The 21244-nt window shown below is 38.7% G+C and overlaps 1 protein-coding gene and 3 non-coding genes across 4 annotated transcripts; all 4 read right to left on the bottom strand.

The window, feature by feature from the left end:
* Positions 1–1197: 1197 nt before the first annotated feature.
* On the bottom strand, positions 1198–1313 carry LOC122649303. The gene has a single exon (XR_006331265.1). It is a non-coding gene; the product is annotated as a U5 spliceosomal RNA (small nuclear RNA).
* A 7911-nt stretch (positions 1314–9224) lies between these two features.
* Positions 9225–9336, bottom strand: LOC122649305. The gene has a single exon (XR_006331267.1). It is a non-coding gene; the product is annotated as a U5 spliceosomal RNA (small nuclear RNA).
* Positions 9337–11744: 2408 nt separating this feature from the next.
* Positions 11745–12644, bottom strand: LOC122671833 (2-methyl-6-phytyl-1,4-hydroquinone methyltransferase, chloroplastic-like). The gene has a single exon (XM_043869281.1). It carries the CDS (start codon positions 12615–12617, stop codon positions 11766–11768), a length of 852 nt encoding a protein of 283 aa, XP_043725216.1. The 5' UTR covers positions 12618–12644; the 3' UTR covers positions 11745–11765.
* A 6490-nt stretch (positions 12645–19134) lies between these two features.
* Positions 19135–19250, bottom strand: LOC122649299. Its single transcript, XR_006331262.1, has one exon. It is a non-coding gene; the product is annotated as a U5 spliceosomal RNA (small nuclear RNA).
* Between the last annotated feature and the right edge of the window lie 1994 nt (positions 19251–21244).

The raw sequence follows: 21244 nt of genomic DNA, 5'->3' as shown, positions 1-21244 counted from the left end.
CGTCAAGTACAGTACACCTTCAAAGTACATCAAAAAAGTACATTTGATGGTGCACATGTACTTAGGGAGTGTTTTAGAAAAAAACACTTTAAGGTGCACCGTCAGATGTACCTTTTTGGTGTACTGTACTTGAGGTGATAATTTTCCTAATGAAAGCAGTCACATCCTTTACGTTGGATCAAGTGGTTCAAGAGAATTTCTTGTATGGACTTTGTCAAAATGATGACTTGAATAGTGAGTCAGACGGTCAGCTCTCAAATGGACTATAGCATGTGAATGAGGACAAGGGCTCCATCCATTATTTAGGGGTGTCAATTGGTATGATTTCGATTCGGTATAGTAGATAGAAAGTAGATATTAAAATCATATTGTACTAAATACATATTATATTTTCAATATTGATACCATATTGATTCGATATAGTACAGTTTTGATTTTTATTCGGTATGAAATAAAAGAACCAAAATAAAGGGTATAGTGATTCATAAGGATATTTTATGAAGTTGTGATGGATCAAAATAAGGGTGTCAAAACCTAACCTGAATCATTCAAACTCGCATGGCCCGAACCGATTGAGCCTAATCCAAATCGAACGGAGGCTTTATCGGTTTGCGGATTAAAACACCATTCATTTTTGCTTGTTTGGGCTAAACCGATTGGCCCGACCGTTGGGAACGATTCCAAACTGAACACTAAAACCAATCCAAACCCTAAAAACGCTACATAATCCCCATCCAAAGCCAGTCTATAGCCTTTTTCAAACCAAACCAAATCGAATTGAACTGATAACATAAACCAAACCTGAGTCCAAACCAAAACCAAAAAAATAGTTATTGGTTTGGTTTGGTTTCGATTTCCTAAAACTCACACCAAAACTGTAAAAATCGAACCGAACCGTCTGATTGACAACTTTAGATCAAATAGTTGTCTCACAACTCCCCATTTGCCTAGAACTTGATAAGTCCACAAGAAACTTGGGAAAGATAACTATTAATTGAACACAGTCAGTTCGGTACAAAACCGGATAATTCAGTATGTTCTGGTACACACACCGGTACCACCTTGGAAACCGATACACTTGTAGCGTTAGAGATTTAATCTCCCTAAGTCCCATTACCAACTACTCTTAAATACCATTTCATCAAACACCTCAAGAACAAAAATCACAACTCTTTTAACTATAGAATTATAGGGTCTCAATCATTAGAAAGAGACCCTCCAAAAATTGGCGTATGCCGTTTGTAAGTGGCAAGCACACGGTATTCTTTAGTAAAAGGCGAAAGAATAGTTCGCTCTGTGCTTTCCACACGGCTGCGTGATTTCTCACTGCAGAGACCACCTCATTATGTAGAGCTATCCCACCTTTTCATTCTCCGTTCCAAATCGATGTGGGATTAAATGTCATAAAGTCCAACATCACCTTAATTATATAGAACTGGAGCCTATTATTTTCTTCTCAACAGGTTGGGCTAGGATATTGCCAATTGAGGATCCTTACATCTTTACTGAATTTCAAATACCTTAAAATGTGAGACGCAGTAACTGTCATATGATTGAAAGAATTAATTCTTTAAGTTGCAACAAAATAAACACATAAATTAAATCCAAGGCAAAACCCTATTGTGCTCAGCCTAGCCTACCGTAGCCCTGACTCACTCTGGTTGTATGGGAGTGACTGTGGCCCTGTATGTGAATGTTCAAACTAACTCTTCTCATTATCCAAGGCAAGGTTCAAGTAGGCGTAATCGGCCAAATGTTGGCCAAATTAGACTGAAACCGACTTGGACCTTGAAAATGATCATATTTTTTTGAATTAGGAATCGAATCCATTCAAGTCTAATCCGATTTTAATTCATCAAACAATGGTTCTGGAAGTTCCATCTGAGTGCCAGAACCCATGAATAAACAAATTAACCTTTTATCGTGAGTGGGGAAAATCTCAATCTAGACCCCGATTTTGTGTTTTCAAACCCTATCCATACAAACTTCCCATGGTTCTATCTTATCTTGTTAGTCTCATTCATTGAATGTGTGGACTATTTTATGGAGACTTAACTTATATCCTAAATTTTGAATTTTCTTATGGAAGTTGTTAAATGAAGGTTTTACTATTAGGCTGCGTTTGGTAACGGTCTAAACGAAGAACACCCGTTCTTGATTAGAAACGTTCTTTTATGTTCTTGGTCTAGAACGGCATTCTGAGATCGAAAATGACCGTTTGGTAACGGTCTCAAGAACGTATTCAGAACGAAAATGGTATTTGGTAAAACCTGTTCTTTCAAATTTGATATTAATTACAATGATGCCATTTCCTTCTAAATTATACCAAAAAATATTTGTAAAATTATTTTCTCTCTTACCAACCTTAGCATAAAATTAAAATATCTCATTAACAGAACCAAAATAATTATAAAAATATGTCAAATTTAAAAAAACCATTAATATTGGGTTCTTGTGTGGATTAGTGCTATAACTGACTATACTATGAACAGTTAAATAAAAAGGATCTTGGTGGATTCGAACCACCATCCCCTTGGAACATGAGCATGTGCTCTACTAATTTGAGCTAAAGACCCATTAAGTAGAGATCCAAAACAGAAATACAACAAAAAAAAGTCACAGTAGCATGAATCTTCACATGAAGAATGAAATGAGCCAAGGTCTAAAACAGAAATACAGCAAGAGAGTCGCAATGAAATGAATCTTTGCATGAGAAAGTTAACAAGCATGATTTCCAAATAGGAATTCAACAGGTGAGTTATGATCTCATCAAAATGGGAAATAAATAGAGTCAACATGAATGCATCTAACTTTAAAAAAAAAATAAAAAAGAAAAAAAGAAAAAAGGGAACCTCATGCTATTCTTTCATCACATAACAGGTATGTAATTCATGACTGAACTTTGTACTGCCTCAATCTCAATGAAGACCAATGGAAATAGGGAAGATAAATAGGAGGAAGGGAACCTCATGCTATTCTTTCATTATACTAGCAGTAATGATGTCAATATGGTAAGAATTGAACATTAATTCTTAATTAGTTTCTCCAAGAAATAGGGCAACTTTATGTTTAATAATATTTATTTTTTGGGGTCCAACAACTAATTTAATACTCTTCTTGCTTTTCACTATTGTAGGTTGGAATTCAGGTCAAACACATTGAGAAACTTGAAGAGCCATTAGGCGAATTCTAGTTGAACTTGGAATGGATGTCTTTGAGACCTTCAAGGACAAGGAGGGACAGTTCAAACAAGAATCAAGTGAAGACATAAGAGGACTGATGAGTTTATATGAAGCTTCACACCTTGGAATGGAAGGTGAAGACGAAGACGACACACTACTTGTTGAAGTCAAGTACTTCTCTTAGTTTTAGCTGATCTATTCTGCTTAGTTCTGTCCATTAACAGAGGAATCCCCTGTTTCTGTGGTTAATGTTTATTTAGGCCCCCTAAGAAGGTTCTATATACTCACAGGATGTCCATTCAAATAAAGGTAAAGAGTATTTCAAGGTTAGCGATGTATGAAATAGTTTAAAAATCCAATGTTCATCCATATCTCTGATCAGTAAAAAAAAAAATGAGAGAGAAGGGATGATCATGTTAAGTTAAAGTTTTAGCACCAATAACCATATTACTTCAACAAAGCATCTTCAAATCAAGTTCTGGTTTTAATGCCAATGACACATGAAAATTAAGAAAATCTTAATTAAAGTAAGCCACGAATTAATCAACTTATAAATATCAAAATCTAGCATTTACCATGTCCAGAACAATATTAGCTTGCAATCCTTGCATGGGTACGGACTAAATTAAAAGCTATATATATAACATTCTCTCTTTCTCCAACTCACTCAATTTAGCTATCTTCTTTACTGAGAATTAAAATGGTTTAAATTGGAACAGGCATGGAATTCGACAACTTATGTGTATAATGGGCAGATGGACCAGCATATGCAACCCAGTGCCCTATTCAAACAGGCCAGTCTTATGTGTATAACTTCACTATTACTGGACAGAGAGGGACCCTTTTGTGGCATGCCCATATCTCATGGTTGAGGTCTACCCTTTATGGACGTATTATCATCCTCCCCAAGCTCGGTGTCCCTTACCTAGCTAAAGTCCTATTGGGCAGTTAGATAGGGGAGATAAAAGAATAATTCAAAATAGCCACATCATTTGTCCATATGACACAATGAGAATGGACCGTTTTGATATCATAACAAGGGCGTGAGAATGAATTCTTACCTTAAAAATTGCAAACAGAAAATGTCCACTTGAGTTAATAGATGGATTTGTTTTTCAAAATTAAAAGCCACAAACATTGCCAACTGTGAACATATATATTAAATGGAATGCAATAGGTAACCACTGCATTTTCTAGATTGAGTATGCATATTGGACATTTATATAAGCATATCAGATCTAACAAACACATGATTTTCCCTACTATTACAAAATTATTAATGAGACAGTGGGTGATTATGAAATGTTTCTCCATTATTACTACATGAAGTTTATGTTACAAAATCCTACTAAGTAAGAGGGCCTAATTGCAAACCTTTACCCTACTATTACAAAATTATTTATGAGACAGTGGGTGATTATGAAATGTTTCTCCATTATTGCCACATGAAGTTTATGTTACATTACCTGATGCTTCTTATGGCCAAATATATATATATCTTGGTCTAATCAGTAGCAAGGTTGAGCCATGATTTTCAGCCCATGGCTTTGCTCATAGTTTTTTGGTAATGCAAGGAAACACCCCACTCACACCCCACTCCATGACCCCCTCCCCCAAAACCCAATAACCCCATGTGAGGTAGGACTTGATCTTTAGTCTCCTTAGTCTCTACTACATGAAGTACCAACAACAGAGACTTTACCACCAGGCTAACAATTTTCACCCCATGATTCACCCCCCTCCCAAAAAATAACAAAAGAAGAAGAAAAGAGTTCTGCCTCCTGTGGCTGTATGGCTGCATGCAAATGTGGCACTAACAGGCCCTAATTGATTAGCATTGAACACCTTGATACAACTAAGAAATCAATCTCAACTCTCTTAATAACAGTTCCCCAACCCTCAGAAAAAGGAAGCAACAGCAACTGATAAACCTCACAATATCTTCTTCTTCAAATCCTAATAATCACTACTATATCTACAGAAAAACGAAGCAGCAGCAGGTACAGTCAGTAAGTAAGAAAGATAGAGCATGGCTTTCCTTCTCGACTATCTCAATGCTATTAATAAGGGGCCCTGCAACAGCTTCTGCTCAACTACTACATCTACATACGGTGGTGGTGGTGGTGGTACCAATAACAGGGAGCCCAAACAAATCGGTTTACTCAAATTGAAAAAAGGGAATAGAGAGATCTGATTACCCAATCAAATCAAACTTTCACAACACACATATGTATGATGAGTAAGGAGGTGCAACATCAAATTTACAAAACAAAAAATTAATACCTAGAGCAGAGAATAAAATCCATCAATTGTATACCTAGAACAGAGAATACCTAAAATCAATTTTTCTCAAAAAAATCCCTGAAGCCCAAACCTTTTTGGTTGAGGAGTGTTGATTAAAGGGGTGTTTGATCCTATTCCTGAGACAAAAATGGGGAAAAAATTGCATAAATTGTCAGAGAGAGTGACACAGAGACAGTGAGAGGGAGAGTATGAGAGGGAGTGAGAGAGACAGAGAGAGGGAAAGAGCGAGAGAACGACACAGAGACAGTGAGGGAGAGTATGAGAGGGAGAGAGAGAGACAGAGAGAGACAGAGAGAGGGAAAGAGCGAGAGAGAGATGCAGAGAATGAGAGAGAGAGACAGAGAGAGGGAAACAGCGCAAGAGAGATGCAGACTACGAGGGATAGAGAGGGAGAGAGAGAGATCTCACCTGAAGGGTTGCAGATCGAGCTCTGATTCTTCTTCTCCAAACTTCCACGGCCAAAGAGACCCCTTCCTTCCACACTTCTCCTCACGGGTTTTGTCTCGCAAAATCACGGGTTTCCAAATTTTGTCCCCTTCCATTCGTTCTTGTTCTTTACAGACCATCTCAGAGACGGTCTGCAAAGAACGTTCTTTTGGTGCTCAAGACCTCCGGTTCGTTCTAAAAGAACGAAAAAACAAACAGTAAAATCAAACACTTTTTCATGTTTTTTTGTTCTTTTTGAACAAAAGAACTGTTCAGAACACTGTTCTGAACGTTACCAAACACACTCTAAGAGATATGCTATGTTGATTTTTAAACATTGATGTCAGTATGTTTTCTTTTCTTTGGAAAGAGAAATTTCTTGGTATCTTTTTATCTCGTATTCTTTGTCAAAAAAGATATGGGCAACATGTTTATTAGGATTACAACCTGAATTTATAATTTTTTTTTTTTGATGAAGAAACAAAAAAAATTGATCCGCGGACTAAACATGATGTGTATTACTTCTCATCTGTTTTCTCTATCACATGTTACTTCATGTGGGTAACTACGAATATGTGTATTGCAAACACTAATCTGTCAATGATTATGCAAAGCATTGAGAAGTGGATATTAGATTTAAATCTTTTTCAACCTTACCGTGATAGAAGTTTGGAACTTTGGATTGATTGTTCCAATCTGGTTGAGCGGTTAGATATTATGTTTGTAGTTAAGTATTTCTTTAAAGTATGAATTTTGAAATAGGGTAGGAATAGAATTTAATTAGCAGATAATTTATAGATTTTCTTAAAAAAAAATAGGGGAACACGGCCGTGTCCCCTCTCACAAAGAGTTGGAAAAGTCATAAACCCTCACCTATTAATTAATGCCTTGAAACTCCCACCCTCTCACATACACAATCATGTTTGAAAATTTTTTCCATAAAAATAAAAGGGAAGTAGTTTTCTGTCCGGGAGTGTGGCCTACGCCAGCACTCCCATGTGTCTATCTCTCTCCTCCTTAAAACAAGGGGGCAGAGGTGTCTTTTCAAATGGGGAGGAGAGAGATAGCTAGACTCATGAGAGTGCTGGCATAGGCCACACTCCCGGACAGAGAACTTTCTCCCAAAATAAAAATCGTTATCTTATTCTTCATCTTGCATTTCAATCTCCACAGGTCACACACAAGCCCTCATGAGGGCATCCTAATATCTAAGGGGCATGTTGAACTTACACCGAAACCAGGAACAAACACAACCCCGTATAATCTATCAGCTCTATCCAACCTTTTACAATCTAGCAGCTTTAGTTGTCGTGAGCTAACTTCCCTCTTGTCTAACTAGGGAATTCTAACTCTTATTACCATTTCATCTAACACCTTGAGAACCAAAAACACGTATGTGTCGATTTTTATTTAGGTGTAGTTCTATGTGATTATAATTAGTTATTACTAATTATATGTATCTACGGGATAATGGTTATTTATTATATGTAGTTATTAAAAGTGGGATAAGTTTAGGGAGATATTTTAAGAGTTGAAAGAAATTGTAGGAGTGGGGAAGTGGGTAGTTAATATTAGTCGTGTATTTATTGATGTATGAAGAAGTAGAAAGGAAGGAGAAAAATATTAGTTAATTCTTGAGTTTATCTTGAGAGAAGATTGGTGACCTCCCAATTGCGCCAAGACGCCATTGCTTCATTTGTAAAGCAAAACTCTATCCCAAATTTATCTCTCCCTTCCTCTTTGTCTATCTCTATTATTGCTCTTTTATTTTATTTTATTTTCAGATTATCTCGCACATAACAAATGACATCAAAGCCAGGCATAGCGGAGGAAATCGATCGTCCCGGGTCAATACAGGTGTATCCTCCTCTGTTCAAAGGCTGGATTGAAACGATTTGTTCAACAGAGATTGACCGTCTCGGGTCCATACGAGTTTTTCATCTGGTTCTTCAAATGTTGGTATTATTGGACCGACGAGTTCGCGGGCGTAACATTGGCGATCGACGGAAGTAGCTTGGGAATTACCCAAACAAGATTTGGGATCCAGATGTAATTATTTTTAATTTTTATTTGTAATTTAATGGTCTTGAGGACAAGAGCAAAATTTAGGGAGATGGAATGTTATGTGTCGATATTTATTTAGGTGTAGTTCATTGTGATTATAGTTAGTTATTATTAATTATATGTATCTACGGGATAATGGTTATTTATTATATGTAGTCATTAAAAGTGGGATAAGTTTATGGAGATATTTTAGGAGTTGAGAGAAATTGTAGGAGTGGGGAAGTGGGTAGTTAATATTAGCCGTGTATTTATTGATGTATGAAGAAGTAGAAAGGAAGGAGAAAAATATTAGTTAATTCTTAAGTTTATCTTGAGAGAGGATTGGTGACCTCCCAATTAAGCCAGGACGCCATTGCTTCATCCGTAAAGTAAAATTCTATCCCAAATTTATCTCTCCCTTCCTCTTTGTCTATCTCTAGTATTTCTCTTTTATTTTATTTTATTTTCAAATTATCTTGCACATAACAAATGACATCAAAGCCAGGCATAGCGGAGGAAATCGACTGTCACGGGTCTATACGGGTGTATCCTCCTCTGTTCAAAGGCTGGATGGAAACGATTTGTTCAACAGAGATTGACCGTCTCGGGTCCATACGAGTTTTTCATCTGGTTCTTCAAATGTTGGTATTATTGGACCGACGAGTTCACGGGCGTAACATTCGCAATCGGCGGAAGCAGCTTGGAAATTACCCAAACAAGATTTGGGATCCGGGTGTAGTTATTTTTAATTTTTATTTGTAATTTAGTGGTCTTGAGGGCAAGACCAAAATTTAGGGAGATGAAATGTTATGTGTCGATTTTTATTTAGGTGTAGTTCTTTGTGATTATAGTTAGTTATTATTAATTATATGAATCTACGGGATAATAGTTATTTATTATATGTAGTTATTGAAAGTGGGATAAGTTTAGGGGGATATTTTAGGAGTTGAGAGAAATTGTAGGAGTGGGGAAGTGGGTAGTTAATATTAGCCGTGTATTTATTGATGTATGAAGAAGTAGAAAGGAAGGAGAAAAATATTAGTTAATTCTTGAGTTTATCGTGAGGGAGGATTGGTGACTTCCCAATTGCGCCAGGACGCCATTGCTTCATTTGTAAAGCAAAACTCTATCCCAAATTTATCTCTCCCTTCCTCTTTGTCTATCTCTATTATTTCTCTTTTATTTTATTTTAATTCAGATTATCTTGCATATAACACGACTCTTTTAACTACAGATTTATAGGATCTCAAACGAGAGAGTCCCTTGCCATTTCATAAACACTTTGAGAACCAAAAATATACGCCATTTGTAAGTGGCAAGCACACGGTATTCTTTAGTAAAAGGTGAAAGAATAGTTCGCTCTGTGCTTACCACATGGCTGCGTGATTTCTTATCATCTTAGGAGGCGCCTAATTATATAGAGCTCCGTCACCTTCTCATTCTTCGTTCCAAACTGATGTGGGACTAAAGGCCATAAAGCTATGTTTCCTTATCGATAACATGGGCCCCAGTATTTGCGGGTCGTCGATACCCGTTCCAATACCGTGCACTAAAACCATGGTTACAATTTCTATGATATCGGTTTTTAAATTTCTTATATATGGAAGTTGAATTGGCTGTTAGCCATAGATTGAATGATCAATTGAGTTACTTTATCAAAATAAAATAAAATTGATCAGTTGAGTTATCGGAATTGTTGAAGTAATAACGTGCCTTACCTGTCAAGGGAATATTTTTGCTGCCTTCTTTTTTGGTTAAAAGGAGCTTATATTAGTAGAATAAAAGAGATTACAACCTATAGTATGTCATACCCGAAGCATCATTCCTTATTTTAGTGGAAAGTGCTTCCGGTAGACAATTAGAATTTAAATCAAGTTCATGCACAGAATGAACAAAGCCAGCTAAGTAATCCGCACAAACATTTATCTCCGTAACATGATAAATGAAATTGCAACTTCAAAAACCATCACGCAAACCTCGGATCTCCTCTAGTAGCCAAAGTAATTCCCAACGAGCTTGGAAAGTCCCCACGATCATTTGCACCGCCACCATTGAATCCAAACGCACCTGCACAGTCTCCAACAAAGCAAAAATCCCAAGCTGATTTTTAATTGCCCAATCAAACACCACTCTCCTTTTATCAGGGTCAGTCAAACCCCTAGTATTCCATGATGCAATCTTCATTATTGTGTGGAAGGAGAGGTAGGGTGATGCACTGGGTTGCCCCTTCCTGGACTACGCTCTCGTACACGCGACACATGAGAGGAATTTTCTCACCTTTACCACAACCAATCACTGGTTCCTTAATAGTAGGATTAACCACGTTCCCAATTAAATTTTCATTATTCTTAACACGATTGCTGCCTTCTTCCTTAGCTTTTAGTAGCCAAGCCCTTTATGGTTCAGGATTTCGGCATTGGAACGTGCTTGTTTGGTCTTTTTCATTTGCAATTAATTAAGCCCCTTAGACTTGGGTTTTTAAATTTCTTATAAATGTAAGCTGAATTGGCCGTTAGCCATAGATTGAATGATCAGTTGAGTTATCGGAATTATTGAAGTAATAACGTGCCTCACCTCTCACAATGAGAGGAGAGTACTTCTTTTTGCTCATTCTCTATCAAATCTGACAAGTCCGATTTCTCATCCAGCGCTGCCCAAGAGTCTAGTACGTGTTGGGCACTGCACTAGAGTTGCATGGGGTAGTTGTGGATGAGGAGAGCGATTCTAAGGGTTACAATCATGGTTCTAAGTATCAGTATCGTATTGTTCGTATCGGGCGATATGTATTGGTTTTGCTAGTCATTGATATCGATATCGTGTTGATACCGTATTGGTAGTACGGTACGGATAAGGGGTAAAATAGTTAGAAAACTCATTTTTTAAAAGAAATTTAGAGGTATTTTTGTTCTATACAACCGAACCAGGCCGATACTGTATCGGTATAGTATCAGTTTTATAGGTCGTCGATATCCGTTTCGATACCGTGCACTAACAAGTCCGGCTGAGAAATTGCCAAGCGACGATCCTTCCATCTTTACTCATTTAAAAAAAAAATTTAGTAGAAACTGATTTTCAATTTCTATGGTACATTTTTGTGGGATTAAAGTTTTACTTCAACATAGGTGAAGGGAATCCCCCCCCCCCCCCCAAAATAATTTTTTTTAGTAGAAACTGAATTTCAATTTCTATGGTACATTTTTGTGGGATTAAAGTTTTACTTCAACATAGGTGAAGGGAATCCCCCCCCCCCCCCCAAAAAAAAAAAGGGAATCCCCCCCTCAAAAAAAAAGAAAAAAAAAAGGTGAACGGAATCCACCACTGGGATGCCATAATGAAGGGGAATAATTATCACCTCCAATTCCTCTAGTAGGGGGGAGTGGACTCCACCTTGGGCAGTGTTTTCGGGTAAGGAATAGGATGGTCATTTCTGCCTCCATGTGAGGAATTGAAGGATTTGGAGGGGTGGAGGGGACAGCGAATTGAAGGGGATAACGATTCTAATTATAGGTGTTTATTGCAAACTGAAACTATTTATCAAAATTGAATCGTTAATTGGAACTATTATATTATTTATTAATCGATTCAATTTTGATTTTGAAAAACGAAACCGCTTAATAAATAAAACATATAAAATCTTAACTAATTATTCTTTCCAAAACAAATAACAGCCTACTCTATTACATACATAACACACTGATCACTCTCTTTATTGGCAAGTACAACACACTGTCTGTCTCTCTCTCTCTTTATTAGCAAGTACAACAAACTCTCTTTCTCTCTCTCTCTCTCTCTGATAAGGTGATAATCAAATCAAATGGGCTTACCTTTGGGAACAATCTTGTCTTTGAGCCACATGTAGTTAGTTATTTGAACATAGTATATTGCTGCTATGGTACCGATAAGATAACGTAGATTGAAACCAAAAGCAATCAGAGGCTTCTTCTTCTTCATATCTTCTGCCTTTGGACCACCCAGTTGTTGTAGAGGAGAATCTCCTGGCATCGACTTCACTCCCGTTACACAGCATCCAATGATAAGCCCATGCCGACGGACCCCTCGGAACCATTTCGGACCAATCCTCTTGAGTTGAATATCTTTGAATCCAGCTCTTTCGAACCATTCGATGTACTCTTCCTCCTTAGGGAACAGCATCCACAGATCCGCAATGAAACGAGTCAACCAATAGGTTGGATACACAGGTCCAATCATACATGCCTTCCCACCTGGTTTCAAAACCCTAAATGCTTCAGTGATACCACGCCGTGGGTCAGGCCAGTATTCGATGCTTCCTGCAGACACATATCTATCAGCATAATCAGTTGGGAAAGGAAGATCTTCGGCATCACCTTCAATGATGGTGCAGTGCTTCAAGGCTTCTTTCTGCTTTGCCTTGGCAAGTTGGTGAGGAGATTGGTCGAGAATGGTAACATTCTTGGCATCTACATGCTTAACAACACCACAAGTAGTGAACCCAGTTCCACCTCCAACGTCTACCACTATCAGGTTCCGGTCATGGAGGTCCAAGGTCTCTACGGCTTCTTCCCTCATATCTTCGGTATAGTGTGGGGGGTTTCCAATGGTGTCATAGAATATAGAGACGATCCTATAGAACCAATATGCTTCTTTCTTGTTTTGAATAAACCTCCGCTGAGAAGCCATCATGAGGTGATCAAGAAGGAATGAAGGAAACCCAAATATGATGAGAATAGTTGAAACCCACAACCATTTATATAGTAGTAGCTAGAGATTCACGTGTCCGGATCCTCTCCTTGTTCAGGGAGAATAGTTAATCTCCTCCAACGTTAAAGAACCGACACGTGGAAGGGGTATGACCGGCAACCTCTTCTCTCCAAACCATCATTTTTTTTTTCTTTGACACCCACAACTTAAGTGGGTCCCACTAATATTTAAAAATAAATATTTACTTTTCATTTTTTTATCCTCTTCTTCATCCTTCATCTTCTTCGTCTTTCTCCTTCTTCTGCGAACATCGAAATCCAACCATAGAAAGCTTAAGGAATGTGATTGAAGAAAGGATTCTCAATGAAGCCTTTTGGCATGGAAGATTCTTCAATATCTATATTTAAAGATCTGCTTGTAATCAAAGATGAGGGCTGTAAGAATTTCCAGACTCACAAGAAATATTCTTCTCTCTAAATCTCTTTTTTTATTTTTAAATTCTATCTTATCCCATTATTGTCTCTAAATCTCTTTCATTCTATTCAACAATGAATCCTTCCCATTTTTTTATTTCAATCTTTATGATCCATTACTCAACCTTATAATTTTTTTTAACTTTTTATTCACCCTGCAAAGAATAAACTAAAATAAAGATGTTATTCATCAGTGGGTCCTACTTAGGTTGTGGTTTAAAAAAGTTCAAAAAAAATAGAAGGTTTAGTTGAAGAGGTTGCCTTTCTCATCTTTTGCACGTGTTGGCTCATTAATGTTGTAGGAGAACAACTACTCTCCTTCGCGTAGGAGATGATCCGGACTCAAGATTCAGATATGCATTGGTCTTCACGTCAGGAAGATCAGTTTTGAGTTCTGAGTATCTGATGTGATCATGGGAACGAGGCAGTAAGTGGTGCGGAGGGAGCGAGTGAAGCATACGTAACGGAGTAGGTATGATCCATATTTCATCCATGAGTTACGAGTTACGACGAAGGAAAGTCAAAGGATCCTTGGAATTTGCTATTCCGTCAAACATTTTGTTCTATGCAAGGGTGGGAGAAGAATTCTTTACCAAAAAAAAAAAGAAGAATTCAACAGTAAGGATCACCATCAGTAGTATAAATACACACAAGTTGGGATAGAAGTCATACAACCATGTTGTCCTCCACGTGAATGTAGGAGGGGGGGGGGGGGGGGACCCCATGAAAGGTTAAGAGAGTTACTCTCAGGTCACTTTGCGGCTCTACCTTCTATTGGGTTGCGGCATGACCACGTCCTCTTTTATTTTATTTTTATTTTTGGTAAAAGCACTTTATTTAGAAAACAAGAAAGGTCGTGATTGTAGGACACATAAATCCAATAGCCATGGATCAGAAATAGACAATACCATTGTGCACGTTACCGATAAAGTCTTCCTTGCCAGGGAGTCTATGCAACTTGGAAAAAAAACCAGAGATACAATTTTCAAAACAAGAAGATAGTTGTATAGCATCTTCCAAGATGGCATGCAAAGAGAGTGGTGAAGAGTGCAACCCTCCTTGTAAATATGAGATTATACTCTTGTAATGTAATTCAATAATAATTCGATCATAACCTTCAGAAACTGTTTTGAATAAAGAATGTTGAATTGCCATAGCCTCACACATCGCATGGAGAGGATGACCAGCACAATTACGATAGATTATTCCAATACCACCTGCAGAACCATTTAAAGTTAAAGATACATAACAATTTATTTTCACTTGGCTTAGACTTGACACACTTCAAGATACCGAATTTGTTGAAGCAACAAGTAATGAAATCTGATGTATTGAGGCTATTCCTTATTGTGAGGGTACTGTAATCTTGTTAATCCACCTTTGTTTGGTGAGTTTCTTTATTATCCAAGAACAGTTTGTTATTTATATTTTGGTAGTCTCTAGTATTGTCTAAAGAGAAGATCTTGTAACCCCATTATTTATAATAGCAAAAGTTTTAGTTGAACCGTAGAATGACAGATATACCCCACAAATGGTAATTATCACGAACCTTGACATCAATATGCTTTAACGTGATAAAATATTTCTTAAACTATTTTTAGTATGGGGAAAGGTTTTGTACACGGTCGTGTAAACCGTGTACGAAACTTTTCCCCCCTTTACTTTTTTTTATTTTATGAAAACGCCCCCTCCTCTTTCCTCTCCGTTTCCTTCTACCATTCTTCTCCGTCACCGGCTCCCATCCCCCTCCTCCTCCGGCTCCAGCTCTCTCTTCCCTTCCCTCCCTCTCTCTCTCTCTTCCACATACGGCTCCTACCCTCCCACCCCCTCATCTTCCACAACCCTCCATGCCAGCATCCCTCTTCTCTTCCCATCCTTGTTCACCCAAGGTTTCCATTATTTCTTCTTTCAGGTTCCCCTCAGACTAGTCTTGTGACATTTCACATTGTTGGCCAAATCATAACCTTCCCTTTCATCTCAATTCTCAATTAATTCATTCTCGCATTCCATCAACACAGTTTGTTTGTTTTCTAAGCAGCACCATTTTCCCTCCCTGGACAAACTATCTACGATCGATTATCCATCATGTGGAACAGAGCTCTCCTCCTTTTGGGGTTGTCGATTTTGGCCTTTGTTCAGGCTATAGATGGCTTCTCTCATCATCACCACCACCAGCTCGACCATCAATCCGCAGTGCAGGATACTGATAGCAATGAGCTTCAAGCAGGGATGCCGTACTACATTGTCTCCGCTATCAAGGGAGGCGGCGGAGGGGGTGTCTCGGTGGGCAGGAGAGAGAGCTCCACCAGTCAAAGCCACACGGCCCACACCCCAACGGTGAAGCAAAGCACCAACGAAAGGAACATGGGTACCCCAGTGATGGTCTCTCCAGCATCCTCAGAACACCCAGAATTGGAATTGCCGTCTGAAGAAGAAGAAGAGGGAACGATGATAATTCGGGAATCGATGGACATGAACATTTGCTTCTCTGGAATGGACAATAGGGTGTGGTAGGTGGAAGAGATGAGGGAGCAATCCAGAGGTTGGTGGTGGTCGTCGTCAAAGAATTCGAGTTTGAGGTATGTGACGGTGAAGGGGAAGCCAGGGCACCCAAGGGAGTTGATAATGAGGAACTGGTTCAAAATCGAGAGGATAAGTGAGGGTAACCCTGTATATAGGATCGTCTACTGCCCCAACGTCTGAGAGTCTTGCCATGTGGTGTGCGGGAGGGTTGGGATCACCAAGGAAAACGGAGAGCGATGGCTATCGGTTTCAGAGCACAGAGAGTTCCCTTTTGTCTTCGTCAGAGCTAGGCAGTCCCACGACAACAAGAAGAAGGATGAATAAAGAAAGAAAGAAAGAAAGCAGAGTTGAAAGGAATAAGAGAAGAAAGAGTCTAGCTATGGCGCTGGCTAAGCAGATAACCTCTTCCTTCCTAGGGAGCTGGAGCCGGAGGAGGAGGGGGATAGGAGCCGGTGATAGAGAAGAATGGTAGAAGGAAACGGAGAGGAAAGAGGAGGGGGAGGGGGGTTTCATAAAAAAAAAAAGTAAAGGGGGGGGGGGGGGGAAGTTTCGTACACGGTTTACACGACCGTGTACAAAACCTTTCCGCTTTTAGTATTCAGCAAATTTTTAAATGCGTGAACTTTTGTGGTCCCTTCTTGTGAACATCAATGTCATGGATTGGTTATTGGCGCATACAAAGGCTTCCTTGCATGAAAGCTGCTTAGCAATCAACGTGGAAATCTCTGAAACAGTTGATGACTTAAATGGATATTAATGGCTAGTTTCTTCAAATGCCCAGTAGAAATAGTTTATTTAGATGCGACCTTGGATTACAGAAGGTAATGGAAATGCAAAGAACGTCAATGAAGTTTTGTCTTCAAAGAAAAAGATTGGTGAACCCACAATATTGACAAGAAATCTCATAATCTTACAATCCAATAATTCCTCTTTAACTCAAAGGACAGCAGTCCAATGTAGTTTTTTTTCCCCCCAGATTTTATGTATCTGCCCTTTTCATAAGGTTATGAAAATTTTGTTCCAGTTTACTCCAACGGAACCCCTTTTTTTCTTTTCTATATAGAAGGAAAAAAAAAAAAAAAAAAAAAAATTTCACCTTTTTTTTTTTATCTCCCGCCCCTTAATGATTAAGAGAAAATTTTGGCTACATATAGAGACTCCCATAGCAACGACGACTATAAAGGGGTAAGTATGACCCTTAGATTTCTTGTATCAACGATTCTAAGGTGGAGTCATTTATCACATTAATTTATTAATTATAATTGTAAAGGTAAGAAAGATTTATATATTATGAATCACCTTTATAAATAAACGTGAATCGAAAGATTCCTTATAATTACAACACATAGGGGTACAGGAAAACCTTTTCTATTCCACAAATTTTTTTTCCCATATATTTTGAAAACGATGATAAGTTTTAGCTCAACCCAAGGAGGGGGTAAAAAAAAAAGAATAAAAGAAACATCGGACTTAGCATGAAGCCCAAAAAGATTATGTCCAGCACCTGCCCGGGCTGCATGTGTAGAGCCGAATAGAGTGAGCCATGAAAAGATCGCTTCACCCCTGCTCGGGCAAGGCGCTCGGGCAAAGGTGAGGCGGTCTTTTCACGCCTCACTCTGTCCGACGTTGCATGCGCAGCCCGGGCAGGGTGCTGGACAGGAACCAAGTCCGCATGAAGCTGGAATCCTACCAGATGACCATTAGTCCATGATCGGCTAGTACTACCATCCAGGTTTAGCTTCTTGGCTAACAAAAAACAAAGGACGGACACATCACTCTCTCTCTCTTAATGAAAGCACTAACATCGTCTACATTTGATCCAACTTGTTCAGGAGAATCTCATGTATCGCTTTGTCAAAAATGATGACTTGAATATTGAAACAACATCCTCTGCATTTGATCCAATTTGTATAGGAGAATACACACACACACACACACACACTCTCTCTCTCTCTCTCTCTTTTATAATGAAAGCACTAACATCCTCTACATTTGATCCAACTTGTTCAGGAGAATCTCATGTATCGCTTTGCCAAAAATGATGACTTGAATATTGAAACAACATCCTCTGCATTTGATCCAACTTGTATAGGAGAACACACACACACACACACACACACACACACACTCTCTCTCTCTCTCTCTTATAATGAAAGCACTAACATCCTCTGCATTTGATCCAACTTGTATAGGAGAATCTCATGTATCGCTTTGTCAAAAATGATGACTTGAACACACACACACACTCTCTCTCTCTCTCTCTCTTATAATGAAAGCACTAACATCCTCTGCATTTGATCCAACTTGTTCAGGAGAATCTCATGTATCGCTTTGTCAAAAATAATGATTTGAATATTGAAACAAAACACACACACACACACACACACACACACTCTCTCTCTCTCTCTCTTATAATGAAAGCACTAACATCCTCTGCATTTGATCCAACTTGTTCAGGAGAATTTCATATATCGCTTTGTCAAAAATGATGACTTGAATATTGAAACAACAAACCTAGTCAAAAGATGAATAGTGAATCGGCCAGTCAGTTCTCAAATGGACTTCAACATGTGAATGAGGACAAAGGCTCCATCCATTATTTAAGGTTGTCAATTGGTATGATTTTGATTCGGTACAGTAGATAGAAAGTAGATATTAAAATCATATTGTACTAAATACATATTGTATTTTCAATGTCGATACCATATTGACTCGATACAATACGGTTTTGATTATTATTTGGTATGAAATAAAAGAACTGAAATAAAGGGTATAGTGATTCATAAGGATATTTTATGAAGCTGAATCTTGATAGATCAAAATAAGGGTGTCAAAACCTAATCCGAATCATTCAAACTGGCAAGGCCCGGACTGTTGAGCCTAATTCAAACCGAACTGAGGCTTTATCGGTTTGCGGGTTAGAACACCATTCGGTTTCGGCTTGTTCGGACTAAACCGATTAGCCCAACCGTTAGGAACAAACCGAAATCGAACACTAAAAACCTACATAATCCCTACCCAAAGCCAGTCTATAGCTTTTTTCAAATCCAACCAAATCAAATTGAACCGATAACATAAACCGAATCGAAACTGAGTCCAAACCGAAACTGAAAAGTAGATATTGATTTGGTTTTGATTTCCTAAAACTCACACCAAAACTGAAAAAAGTGATTTGAACCATCCGATTGACACCTTTAGATCAAATAGTTGTCTCACAACTCCCCATTTGCCTAGAACTTGATAAGTCCACAAGAAACTTGGGAAAGATAACTATTAATTGAACACAGTCAGTTTGTACAAAACCGGATAATTCAGTATGTTCTGGTACATACCTGTACCACCTTAGAAACCTATACACTTGTAGCGTTGGAGATTTAATCTCCCCAAGTCCCATTACCAACTACTCTTAATTACCATTTCATCAAACCAACTCTAATTACCATTTCATCAGACACCTCAGGAACAAAAATCACAACTCTTTTAACTATAGAATTATAGGGTCTCAATCAATAGAAAGAGACCCTCCAAAAATTGGCGTATGCCGTTTGTAAGTGGCAAGCACACGGTATTCTTTAGTAAAAGGCGAAAGAATAGTTCGCTCTGTGCTTACCACACGGCTGCGTGATTTCGTACTGCAGAGACCACCTCATTATGTAGAGCTATCTCACTTTTTCATTCTCCGTTCCAAATCGATGTGGGATTAAATGTCATAAAGTCCAACATCACCTTAAGTATATAGAACTGGCTGGAGCCTATTATTTTCTTCTCAACAGGTTGGGCTAGGATATTGCCAATTGAGGATCCTTACATCGTTACTGAATTTCAAATGCCTTAAAATGTGAGACGCAATGACTGTCACATGATTTGAAAAAATTAATTCTTTAAGTTGCACCTATCAAACAAAATAAACACTTAAATTAATTCCAAGGCCAAACCCTGTTGCGCTCAGCCTGGCCTACCGTAGTCCTGAATTACTTTGGCTGTACAGGGAGTGACTGTGACCCTTGGATCGTGATCTTCTACAGTGCGCTGCCCGTAGCGGTCTGAGCAGCATACAAATAAGGTGAGGTGCAATGACCGCCTTACCCTCGTTCGGGCAAGGTGCTCGGGCAGGGGTAAGGCAGTTATTGCGCCGCACTCTGTTTGTGCACCGCTCAGACAGCTACGGGCAGCACGCCGTACATAGAATATCTAGATTGTGTTTGTGAATGTTCAAATTAACTCTTCTCATTATCCGAGGCAAGGTTCAAGTAAGCGTAATCGGCCAAATGTTGGCCAAATTTGACTGGAATCGACTTGGACCTTAAAAATGATCATATTTTTTTGAATCAAGAATTGAATCCAACCAATTCCAATCCGATTTTAATTCCACAAACAATGGTTCTGGGAATTCCATTTGAGTGCCAGAACCCATGAGTAAACAGATTAAGTTTTTATCGTGGGTGCGGAAAATCTCAATCTAGATCCCGATTTTGTTTTTTCAAACTCAATCCATACAGACTTCCCATTGTCCTATCTTTATCGTATTAGTAATTAGTCTCGTTCTTTGAATGTGTGGACTATTTTATGGAGACCTACCTTATATCTTAAATTTTGAATATTCTTATGGGAGTTGTTGAATGAAGGTTTTACTATAAGAGATAAGCTATGTTGATTTTTAAACATTGATGGCAATATGTTTTCTTTTCTTTGGAAAGAGAAATTTCTTGGCATCTTCTATTCTGCATTCTTTGTCAAAATTGATATGGGCAATAGGTTTATTAGGATTACGGTCTCAATTTATACATGCTCCTTCTATTCTTAGGCTAGTTCATTGAAAGTATGTATGAGTTGATCCGTAGACTAAACATGATTTGTATTACTTCTCATTTGTTTTCTTTATTACATGCATGTTACTTCATGTGGGTAGCTACGTGTTGCGTAAAGAGTTGAGCGAGCCGACCTAGGAGGCCTGCAAAAGGAAAGATTAGCACTAAAGTGACCTAGTCGAGCCAGTCTCGAACACTCCGATGCTTAAATTAGCTCTCTTAGCAATAGATAATCCGATTAAAAATTGAATGAATGAAACTAGGGGATACCACCTCATATTTATAGTGGTAGGGAGTGTGCGAGTTAGGTAAGGGCTCCCGCGTAGGAGTTTTTTAGCATAATTGGAGTCTTTTCGGTGTTGTGGATAAGTTCCCGTCGGTTACCTCTTGTGGATAGGATTGTGGCACACTAGTCGCAGGACCGTTACGCTTTTCCGAGAGTGTATTAGGATCGGCCGTTAGTTCGCATAAGGTCGGTTCTGACCAAACCATCCCTAACGAGTAGGGTCGTGTTTAGGGACTCGGGATCCGTTGTTCTCTCGCCGAGGCTTGTCCCGAAATGTGTTCCACTGAATTTTTATCACCTGCGATTCCCCTGCCCGATACGGTTCCCTAATGCCTCTAATAAAAGGGAGGTAGACCCCACCAGGGCAGTGTGTTCGATCAGGGGTTGGAATGGTTATTTCAGCCCCCTATGAAAGGAACCGCACAACCGTACCGATCAGCGAACCTCAGGGGATAAAGGTCCATACGTGTTGTCTGTCGTGTATAGAATAACGGACCCCGGCACTTAGCATGGCCTTCT

Source organism: Telopea speciosissima, chromosome 1, assembly GCF_018873765.1.
Source record: "Telopea speciosissima isolate NSW1024214 ecotype Mountain lineage chromosome 1, Tspe_v1, whole genome shotgun sequence".
Classification (NCBI taxonomy): domain Eukaryota; kingdom Viridiplantae; phylum Streptophyta; class Magnoliopsida; order Proteales; family Proteaceae; genus Telopea; species Telopea speciosissima.
Note: the sequence above shows the minus strand (reverse complement) of the source record. Positions and strands in the feature narration are given on the sequence as shown.